General features: G+C 50.6%; 1 protein-coding gene across 1 annotated transcript; it reads right to left on the bottom strand.

Annotated features, from left to right (window-relative positions):
* Window positions 1-880: 880 nt before the first annotated feature.
* On the bottom strand, window positions 881-8,994 carry FKBP4 (FKBP prolyl isomerase 4). The gene is made up of 10 exons (XM_001366192.5): window positions 8,401-8,994; window positions 5,338-5,482; window positions 4,759-4,901; window positions 4,055-4,175; window positions 3,721-3,877; window positions 3,516-3,606; window positions 3,338-3,421; window positions 2,864-3,055; window positions 2,239-2,478; window positions 881-1,652 (listed from the first exon to the last, which is right to left on the bottom strand). Exons 1-10 carry the CDS (start codon window positions 8,506-8,508, stop codon window positions 1,545-1,547), a joined length of 1,389 nt encoding a protein of 462 aa, XP_001366229.1. The 5' UTR covers window positions 8,509-8,994; the 3' UTR covers window positions 881-1,544.
* Window positions 8,995-11,029: the final 2,035 nt, after the last annotated feature.

Genomic DNA, 11,029 nt, shown 5'->3' with positions numbered 1-11,029 from the left:
ATCACACAAAAAGTGATGAGCCCAAGGCTTCTAGTTACTTCCACTATTGTGAATCTTAAATTCCCTGCCCTACTAGTAACATATTGAAACTCAACCACCAAAACTCCCATGAAAAGTTTTCTACTGGGCAAGGCCCAATAATATCCTAATAAAGTATTGCAGATAGTCAATGGGGGGTTGAGATAATCACATAGCTCTTATCTCCTGATGCCCCCATAAGGGACAGTAGGTATTGTTTTGACAGATGAGAAAACTAAGGTTCAGTTACCTATAAAGTTTAAGAGCCCAAACTAGAAAGACCAAGTCTGGCATTCTTTGTACAATTATACAATTTCACCCAGTTTCTTTTGAAGAAGGGATCTGCAACTCGACATGCATAGGGAGAATGCTCTTAAACAGCATTTTTATTAAGCAGTAGGCGATGCATTGCCATACAGACCAAATCCCAAAACAGAGTCCCTGCCCTATGGGAGCTTATAACCTCCTCAAAAAAAATCAGAAGATAGCCAGGAGGCACTGGGAAAGTCTACTCATTTAAGGACCATGTAGGGACCTTGATGTGTCTATTAAGGTCCTATGGAACACTGTCCTCACAACAACCCTAACCCTTTTAAAAATTATTCTCCATCTGTTTCTCCCTGTCCAGTTCTATGATCACTTGTACTGTTCTCAAGTGCCACATGGGTCTGATGTGTATTCTCACAGGCTTGTAGCACAAAGGGACAAAATTGCACTTGGGAGCCACATCTGACATGCCTCAGGAGGGAACTTTTCCCAACAAATTTACTATCTGCCTAGTACATCAGACGCACCCCCCCCCCCCAGACCCTCCTCACCACCCCGTCCCTCTCAGGCAGGAAGCATAGCCCGACTCGCTAACTTTGGTTGTTTCCACTTTATTGCTCAAGCGTGGCACTTGAGAGCCTGGATCTTCAGCATCGTGCAGGTTAAGAGGCCAAGGAGGGGGATGGGAACAACAAAGAACAAACAGGCAGGGGAGAAGGCATGGTTAAGGAAAAAGGGGAGGAAACATGAAAGTGGTCACTGTGATACCAGGAAGGACCAACCGCCACAAGGTGTGGGCCTAGGAAAGGAATAAACAGAAGCCCGGGAAGCAGCAGCGGGGTTTGGTTTGGTTTTGGTTACACTCCCCTGCCGCCACTGGCAGAGGAGAAGAGGGGAGGGAGGGAGGTGTTGTCATTGTTCCCTCTGCACCCCAGCTTCAAGACTCGCCCTCAATCCCTTTGCCAGTGTGGAACTGGATCAGGCTGCGGAGGGAGTAAAATAAATTAACGTTTCTGAGGGGACTGGAAAGGAAGGCCTTCCCCAAAACATCCCCAACAAAGCTGTTCCCTTCCCCTTCCCCTTCCCCAAAGTCACCATTCAACCAGATAGAAAAATAAAGGTCTAATTCACTTGAAATTCTTCAGGTTTTTTTTTTGTTTGTTTTTGTGTTTTTTGTTTTTTACAAAACTAACAGGGTGTCGTGGGGAGGGCTGGGGCACGGGAGGTAGGCAGCCACTGGACTGGGGTTGAAGGGCTAGCTATGCTTCTGCCTCCACTTGAGACTTGCTCCCATCCACACCATTCTGCTGGTCATCCTTCATCTCGGTGTCGGCCTGACAGTCTCCCCCAGCTGGTTCTGGCCCAGGCTAAGAGAGGAAGGAAGCAGATGAGAGCACTGAACCTTCCACAAAACCAAGATGGATCCTGAGAACCCCATACCTGTTCCCTTCAGACCTGGTGCCTTTGTGTAAGCCCCTACCCTCCGCCATAGACAGATTCCCGCAAAGGCTGGTTCCCAGCCAATGCACACCCTGTGCCCATCTCATCTCTGCATATATAATCCCACTGTTCCAGGCACTATTCACAACACCCACAATCAGATTCCAATCCCTGCACCAACACTGCTACTCAAGGATGGGGAGGCCAAGTCATCCACCATCACTCTCGAATCACTCACCCACCTGGCCAGAAATAGGAGCTGCCAGGCAGAGCGAGGGACTGAAGTCCTACGAGAGCCCTGGTCACAGGGATCTAACTTAGTATTATCACCACAGAGCCCATAGGGGGTCAGGCCAGGGCAGAAACGGGCAAAGGAGAAGGTGTCTCGTTTTAAAGAGAGGGCAAAGACCGGGAAGAAAAAGATGCTTCGGGTCCCTCTTGGTTGTGTGGCAGGAAGAACACAGAGATTCCTACTTTCCTGATTCTCCATCCTATCCCCACTCTGGCCCTCACCTTGTTCTCTTTCTCCGCCAATCTCTGGAACATGTTCGCATAAAGCTTCTTCTCCCTGGCATGCTGTTCACGTATCCGCTGTTGGCAGACCGTCAATTGGGTCCTGGCAGCCTTGTTGCTGGGGTAGAGCTTGAGGACCTTCTGGAAGTCATCCCGGGCCAGCTCAAAGTCATTCACAGCCAGATAGGCCTCCCCACGACGAAAAAGACCTTTCTCATTGTTGTTGTCCAGCTCCAGGGCCTAGGGAAGCAATCGGCAGAGGGAGCCCACACGTTAGGGGGAGTCCTCAGCTCCACAGCCTTACCTTATGTCCGCCATTTAAAGGGATCCCATAAACAGAACCACAATTTAAAAATATCATTCCTTCCAAAAGAATCAAGAGCAAAGTATAAGGCATGTATAACCCAGATTGAATAGGCTGCCAGCTCTGGGAGAGAGGAGGGAGGAAAGGAAGACAATTTGGATCATAAAACTTTGGAAAACCGACATGGATGTGTTATTACATGTAATTGCTATACATCAAGAGTAAAGTCCGAGGGAGGAGGGGAGGCAGGAGGGAAAAAGCCAGAGCATACGCTCTTACTGGGCCCAGCTCTAAATGCTGCCCTCTCTGGAGAGCTCTCACCTTATTGCAGCTCTCCACAGCAGCAGAGAAAGAGTGCAGCTTGAGGTGACACATGGCCAGGTTGAGGTGCGAGGCCAGTCTCAGTGCCCGGGCCTGGGTTCGATGTCCTTCCTCTTCAGAGAAGCCCATCTCATATTCCAACCAGGACACGATCTTCTTGTACTGAAGCAGGGCTTGCTTGTATTTGCCTTCCTGAAATGAGAGTGCCAGGGTTTAGCAGGTTTTCTTTCTGCCCCAGACACCCGACAACAAAGCAGGGAAAAACACTCACTATCCAACTCACTGCTGGGTGGCCCAGGAAGTCTCCTGCCAAAGCCTTGGTGGCTCACCCAGAGGCAGTCCTCCATCAGCAGTACCGCCCGGACTGTTCCCCCCCCTTCCCGCCAGAGGCAGCCCACTGGCCCACTTTAGGAAGGGCGGGAGGGAGCAGAGGACAGAGGATCTGGCCAGGCGGCACCCAGGGACCCAGCTCACCTTGAAATATACCGTGCCCCGCTCCTTCACAATGGCGCTCTGCTCCAGCTTCTCCTCTGCATTCATCTCCCAGGACTCCTTGGCCTAGCCGCCATGGGGAAGAAAGCACACGATTAGCGAGTCCTGGGAGCCAGGGGAGGCGAGCAGGAGGCCCTGGATAAAGAATCCCATTCCTCACCTTTTCAAAACTCTTGAGGGTCACCTCGTACTGGAGCTCGGCATCCTGTGGGATCTGGAACTTCTCCTTCCCAGAGCTCCCAAAACCATAGCTATCAAAGAGACCAACAAGACGACAGCTCCAACGTGGCTGCACTAAGAGAGGCCCCAAGGAAGGATGCCCACAAGGGGCTCCCCTAGCCCAGCCTACCTCGGACCCCTCTCACCTGGGCTTCAAGTAGACGATAGATTTCTCCCCCTTCTCCATGCGCTGAATCGCCTTCTCGAGGCCAGGCGGGACATCATAGTTCTCACCGTCTCCGATCTCAAAGCTTAACTCTCGCTGGTCAAAGATCCGGCCTTTGTGGTGGCCCTCTAGCGCAACTGAGGGAACAGGAGACAGGTGGTGAGCCCGCTGCCCCCGGCCCTCTCTACACAGATTCTGGAGGCAGGGGGCAGGACATGGAAGAAAGATTCCTTCTCAGGACCCTTGCAGAGCACAAGGTCTGGCCCTTTCATTTCACAGACCCACAGCCTGCCCCAGAGGCCACTGTGCCTCACCTTCCACTATGGCTCCATCGTTGGGCTTGGAGTGGCCCTCTCCCCTACTCCGGATCCTGCGGATGATTCCACCATCTTCATCCTCAGTCAGATCCTCACCCTTAAAATCAAACAGTTCCACCTGCAGGAGAGAGCAAAGACTCATCAATTTAGGGCTGGAAGAAGGCACCGAAGGTCTTCTAGTCCAACCTTCTCTTTTTATACTGGAGGAACCCGAGTCTTAGGGGAGCCCCAGTCCCTTGCCCAATGCCCCACAAGGAGTCAGTGTTAGAGGCAAGCAGATCCTGTTCTTTCCAGAGCACCAGAGGGCAGTATCTGCCCTTTCTCTTTGTCCTGTTCATTCCAGAGCCCATTCCCCTTCTGGTAGGTCCTAATGTTTGCCGTCCCATGCCCGTATCATTTCCTCAGCCATCTGGCCTGACTCTGGCTTTAGATAACATCAGTGGTGGTCCTTGCAGCCTGGGAGCCAAGCGCTCTCCCAAGCTTTCCAGGCAAGCAAGCGCTAGTATGCCCAGGCTCACAAGGGTGGCGGCCTGGCTAGAACTCTCCTGTCTGGGCAGAGGTGGCTTAGCCACATCCTCCCACCAGGCCAGGCTCTTAGTCTTAGCCACAATGTTTCCAAGTCAGAGGGCTGGCAGGCGGCCAGCCTGGAGCCCGAGATAAGAGCCAGCTCTCTTCTTTCCCGCCTCCGGCCTACTGCTCACCTCAAACACCAGGGTGGCGCTGGGGGGAATCTTGGGAGGGTTACCAGATGAGCCATAGGCATATTCTGGTTTGCAGGTGATGTGGCAGACTTCCCCTATTTTCATGGTGGCCACAGCGATGTCCCAGGCTTTGATGACCTCCCCTGAAGACACAACATATATTAGGTCTCATGCCGGCTGGCAGGATGTGCCCAACAAATCAAAAACTAGGCTCTCTTTAAAAGCAGGGGGTCTGTCCCAGCCCCCCACTAGTGTGCTACTAATACTTCCAAATAAGGCAAAAGTTGTTGGCTTTTAAAATCTCTGTACTGACTAGTCTTCTAAGAAGAGACAGGAGGAAGAGAAACTGCCTCCAAAGCCCAAGAGACTGAGACAGAGAGAACTACACACAAGCAGGAGAAACGGGGGAAGAAGTCCATGGAGAAAAAGTCAGAAAAGGAAGCTGGAAGGACAGAAAGACCATCTTCTGTCCTCCAGTCTATAGCCAGCTCTCAAGGCTTGGCCTCTGAAGTGTCCTTGCTGGCCCATCCACTCCAGTCAGCTCTCCCTCCTCAGGATCTTTGGGTTCCCCGAGCCTACCTTTGCCCAAGTAGAAGGAGAACTTGTCCTTGTGGTCCAGGCTGGAGTCGAATTTGGTGCCATCCAGCAGCCAGCCGGTATAGTGCACAGTGACCTTGTCGCCAATCATGGGGGATTCCGTGCCTGTCCCCTCTCGCTTCACCACCTGGGGAAGTCAAGGCACGTCCTCAGGCCCACTCATAGCGGCATCCACCCCCCACCAGTGCTAGCTCATAGGAGAGGACGGATCCTGGACAACTCATCCCAGAGGACTCTACTGCCAGCCCCTTACTGAGGCCCTAAAGGAATCTCTTCTTCCTCCTGGAGGAAAGGCCGCTCACTGTAACATCTCCCCCATCCCCGATGCAATAGAATACAAACCATCATTAGAAGTGGAGCCAAAGAGTGTTTTAAAGTCTCAGCTTTTCTTAGTCTTTGGACAAATATACCATCTGCTTGGGCCCCAGTCTCCTAGTCTATAAAATGATGAGTTTGGACTAAATAAATGACCTACAGCAGCAATCATGGATGAGTCATTGGCCTTTGTATAGCACTTTAAAGTTTGCAAAGTGCTTTACAAATGTAACTTCATGGGATCCTCACAATAACTCTGGAGGGGTATCTTTCAATCCACGATGCTGCCTCCTGGCTCATCTATCTGCTCTAGGTATTTTTTTCTGGCTCTCTTCCACATCTGGAATGTCCCCTACTTTCTCTAAGTACCAACTACAATCCCACCTTCTGCAGGAAAGCGTTCCCCCCTCCTCTTAATTCCAGTGCCTTCCCTGTTACAATCATTTCCCCATTTCTTCTGGGTGTCCTTTACAAGTTGTCACCCCCACTAAATTGTAAGCTACTTGAGGGCAGGGACTGTTTTTTGCCTCTTTTTCATGCTTAATAAATGTTTCTTGATAGATGATCCTCACTTTTACAGATAGAAACTGAGACCATGGAAAAATGACTTGTCCAGGGTGACATTAAGATACTAAATGTCTGAGGCTGCATTTGAACTTGGGTAAGAATCCCTTGAGCCAACCTGATATAGGATCATAGATCTGAGGCTGGAACCCAGGGGGCTTTAGTGACTTTTTTCAGGGTCCCAAAGCTGATTGAATTCAAGTCCTCCTGCCTTGGAGCCTAGGATTCTATCTACATCATTCTGCCTTCTATATGCACTCTTCAGGCCAGCAGAACAGGGCATGACATGGAAGGGAGGAAAAGGGGATAGGAACAAGGGCTGAGGGGGCAAAGCTGAAGTGAAACACAAAGGGGAAGGGGACCCCTAGATGGTGGAGAGGAAGGGGAAGCCAATGAATGACCACCAAAACTGATCCGCAGGCACCAAATACAGCTTGTATAGAGCTGTGGCCTCGGAACAAATAACCCTCAACTTTTCTTGGGACATTTTTATTCCAACCCATGTCTCTGCTGTTCTGAATTCTAGATGACCTGAGAAGTCTTAGTTTTTGTCGATTATGTGTTTGGGATCTCACAGACAACTAACCATAGGCTGGGAACTCATTCCCAGAACCCTATCTCCCTCTCCGCAGCTCACATAGAGAAAGAGGGCATTTCCGGAACACTAGAAGGGAAGATGAGCCAATCCCTCTGTGGTAGAACCTCAAAACTGAGACAAGATTAAATAACCCAGGTGGAATGACCTCCAAGCAGTGGACTGGACAAATCCCCATAATGCCCTGGTTCTGGGCCATTTCCAGACTCAGGACACTGCTATTTCCTTTCCAGAACTTCGAAAAAGTTCCTTCCTTCTGGGCAAATACCTGACCGATTGCTCTCCAAGGGTTCCCTCCCATAGCTATCTAGAAGGATCCCAACCCAACAGAGTTAAGCCTTAATTTCTTCAGATAGGAGATTTAAGGAATAGGGGCCATCGGGAAGGGGAAACAAGTTTGAGTGATTCTTACTAAAATGTCCTTCTAAGAAAGATAAAGGCCTGTCGTGGGCGTTGGGGGCGGGGGAATCTGACTTCGGGAAAGAGTACCTGAGAAGGAAGTCAAGTTTATGAATCTCAAATCTAGAATTCAGCTCAGGTCCTAGTAGTTGGAAGGGCTGGATGACTCGTAAGAAAGCAGGTAAGGAATGGGGGGAAGGGAGAGGGGAACTCGAGATTGAATTTCAGGCTACTCTGGAGGCTGGCCAACTTTCTCCAAAGCCTGCTCCAATTTTCCCTCAGGCTGCTCCGACCCGGGTCAAGATGCTTGGCCCCCACAGCCCCCTCCCTCCCTGGGCTATTTGTTCTCCCACCAAATTCGGGGACTACAGCAGAATCCACACCTCTGAGTGAGGGTGGGGGAGGGTCATTAGATCCCAGCTCAGTCGACTCGGTGGAGGTGGGAAGCGCGGCAGAAGCAGCGCGGGGCGCGGGCTCCCCTCCATCTCCAATTCGGTCCACCCAAACCCCAAGAGGCACGAGGACCTGATGACTGCGGTCCTGAACTGCCCCAAACAGCTCGGCTAATATTTAATTGCCCTGGGCAAGCTCCTGCTCCCTTATCAACCCATGATGGGCTACCAACTTCCAAGACTCCAGAAACATTCTCCGTGGAAATGGGGTTCAATTGGAGGTCAAGGCCCGAATTTAGGCAAAGCCTCTGTGCTGGGGGGCACACTCTGTTAACAGCGTGCGGGCTCCGATACAGTCCGTAGGCTGCTTCTCCCCATCCTGTGGACCACGCACTCTGGAGTTTCTTCGGCCACCCCTCATCCACGCTGGGGGGCCGGGCCAGCGTGAGGAGCGCACTGGCCCTTTAGAGGTTGGGGAATGGTGCTTGCTTAGGTCCTACCTGCACACCGGCCGGGGCGAGGTCGGTAGCTCCCCCTTCCTACCCTAGATCTGCCCAGTCTATGAGTGGGAAGGGAATGCGGGCTTCTCCAGCGCAAGATGTGCACTGTGCATGGCAGGGAGAAGTCCGCCCTCAAGTCTCGGGTCCAGGGGAATGCTCGCATGGGCTGCTGCCCGTGCCCCGCGCTAGAGGCCTGAACATGTGCGGCAGGGCCCTCTGCTCCCCCTCCCCAGACTTGCCCTAAAGGCTGCCTTCTGCCACCCCAGGTCACCGCAGGTACCTTCAGCACGCCTTCATCTTGTTTGGGGCTAATGTCCACCCCCTCCAAGGGCAACGGGGCCGACTGCGCGCTGCTCTCCCCCGCCGCCTTCATCTCCTCCGCAGTCATCGCCGTCCACTGAACCTTTTCTTACTCGTGAAGCTGGGGCCCGGGAGACGAGCCAAGCCGCTCCCCGTTGGCTTGGGCTGGGAGGCTCCAAGCACGGGTTAGGGCGGTGGGACTGGGGCTGCAGCCGGAGCCGAGGCCGGGGCCGGGGCCGGGGCCGCGCACGGCTCACGGGCGCCTTCTGGAAACTCTCCTTTTTCGAGGAAGAAGGGGAGGCGGCGAGGCGGTGGCGAAGGCCAGGCCCCGTGCGGCGCGGCGCGGCACGGCGCGGCGAGGGACGGAGCGGCGCAGAAACCGGGGACAGGGAGGCAGGCGGAGGTAGCAACAGCAGCTACAGCAGCAGCTACGGGCGCGGACGGTGTGACTGCTGGGGAGAGGTTGGTCCCACCCCGCACCCGCCGCCGCCGCCGCCGCCACCACCGCCGGGGGAGGGGCTGGGAGGAGCCGAGGGAGGGCGGGCAAGGGGGAGAAGTTTCTAGAGGCAGTGGCCGCGGAGCCGGTTCGGGATCCTGCGGCCAACGCAGTTTGCCTTCATTTACTCCAACCCTCCCCCAAACCAGTGGGGAGGAGGGTCGATTTCCGTCTTTTCGAGACCTCCGGACTAAGGCACACGCGACCCGACGCCTGCTCCTCGGGCGCCCCTCCCCCACGCCCCGCTCCCGGCTTAAACGGACTCTTCCAGATCCTTCTCGATCGAGCTAGATCCTTCTCTACCTCATTTCTAAACCCGTCCTTGCCCCATATCTGTGCGATGAAACAAACACTAAGGATGTGGGCTATAGAGACCGGGAAACGGGGCCTGCCGCTTCCTCCCCCTCTCACTGTTCTCATCTATCTCCGGTAGGAGATAGTTTGTGCTGCTGGAAAAGATACACCAGGGCAGCTCTTCTCTCCTCTCTTCTTCTCTTTTCTTCTCTTCTCTTCTCTTCTCTTCTCTTCTCTTCTCTTCTCTTCTCTTCTCTTCTCTTCTCTTCTCTTCTCTTCTCTTCTCTTCTCTTCTCTTCTCTTCTCTTCTCTTCTCTTCTCCTTTTTCTTTATTTTTCCTCTTTCCATCCTTAAAAGTAGAGATTATAGGATTTTACTGCAGACGTGTTCACGATCACAGTTTTCAGGAAAGAAAAGAATGAATTTCTTTCTATCCCCACCCCCACCCCATCTAGAACTGCCTTCAAATCAATCTTCCAAATATACCTAGGATCTACCTGCTACTAAATGGGTACAACCCACAGAGTGGACCTTTCAGAACAATAAGATGATCTGACCTCCCTTCTTTATTCAAGCACCACCAAAAGTAGAAACACTTTAAGCCCACCAAAGATCCATTCTGATTTTACTAAAGAGGAGAGTGAATGGGAAGTTGTTTTTTTCCCCCTTATTACTCAGGCTGTGCAGAATATTATAGTATGTACTAATATACAATTTGTGAATAATGACATTCAGATCAACAATTGGTAGTGAAGGGGGCAACTAGGTGGCTTAGTGGATTGAGAGCCAGGGCTAGAGATAGCATATCCTGGAGCCTCAGTCATTTCCTAGCTGTGTGACCCTGGACAAGTCACTTAACCCCCATTGCCTAGTCCTTACCACTCTTCTGCCAATACACAATATTTTATTTTTAATGACAAACTTTAATTTTAATCAACCTCACACGGAAAAAATAATAAATTCTCAAGCAGCATATCTGATTTCAACTTTTCAACAAAGAGCACAGTTTGATAAAGAACTTGGTCTTTGATTAATACAAAATTTTTTTATCTGAATTTGAACATTTCTCATGTATGGATTCTAAGACAGAAAGTAAGGGTTTTTTTTAAACATTGGCAGGGATCCTGAGATTAACTTTGGAGTCAGGAAGAGCTGGGTTCAAATACTGTTTGATACTTGGCAAATCACTTAACCACAAAAAATTAAGACTATAAATTATAACATTAATTCTGAAGAAGTTCTTTTTACTAATGAAATCAAAGGTCCAACCCCCTCCCCACAAAGTCCTAGAATACCATCCTAGAGTCTGGAGAAAGTAAAAACAAAAAAGTTAGTTAAGACATTATTATTATTCCTACCTTCTTGGTAAATTTATATTCAGGGATACATAACATTAGGGAGGCACAAAACAAAATTCCCTGAGGTCAATCAATCGACATTGATTTCCTGGTCTGACTTCAGCTTACCTTGCCAACAACCTCTCAACCCTTACGATCCACTCAAATTGATTTACCTGCTATTTCTTCACATTCAATTTCCCATCCATGTGCCCTTGCAAATGCCCCTTATAGGGATGGATAAATTATGCAGACTGGTATGGATAAATTTGAGTTCTTTAGCTAACACCCTCAAAGCTTATCCAATTTATAAATATTAAGCCAGAATATGAAAAGCCCATAAATTCATATTTACATATCCATATAGTTCAATAACTATCATATCATAAATAAGTATCATTAAGACATTAAAAGAGAACATTCTTTTCTTTTTTTTTAATTTAGAATTTAAACACAGCTACATGATTCAAGATTCCCACCTC

The sequence above is a fragment of the Monodelphis domestica genome, chromosome 5, assembly GCF_027887165.1.
Source record: "Monodelphis domestica isolate mMonDom1 chromosome 5, mMonDom1.pri, whole genome shotgun sequence".
Lineage (NCBI taxonomy): Eukaryota > Metazoa > Chordata > Mammalia > Didelphimorphia > Didelphidae > Monodelphis > Monodelphis domestica.
The sequence above is the reverse complement of the archived record's forward strand: the minus strand, read 5'-3'. Positions and strand labels throughout refer to the sequence as shown.

Excerpts from the sequence above, each read along its gene's own strand:
- FKBP4 (XM_001366192.5), bottom strand. The coding sequence starts at position 8,508 with ATGACTGCGGAGGAGATGAAGGCGGCGGGGGAGAGCAGCGCGCAGTCG. Across the intron at positions 4,902-5,337 it reads CTCCTTCTACTTGGGCAAAG|GGGAGGTCATCAAAGCCTGG; the intron begins GTAGGCTCGGGG and ends TTGTGTCTTCAG. Across the intron at positions 3,607-3,720 it reads ATCGTCTACTTGAAGCCCAG|CTATGGTTTTGGGAGCTCTG; the intron begins GTGAGAGGGGTC and ends TCTCTTTGATAG.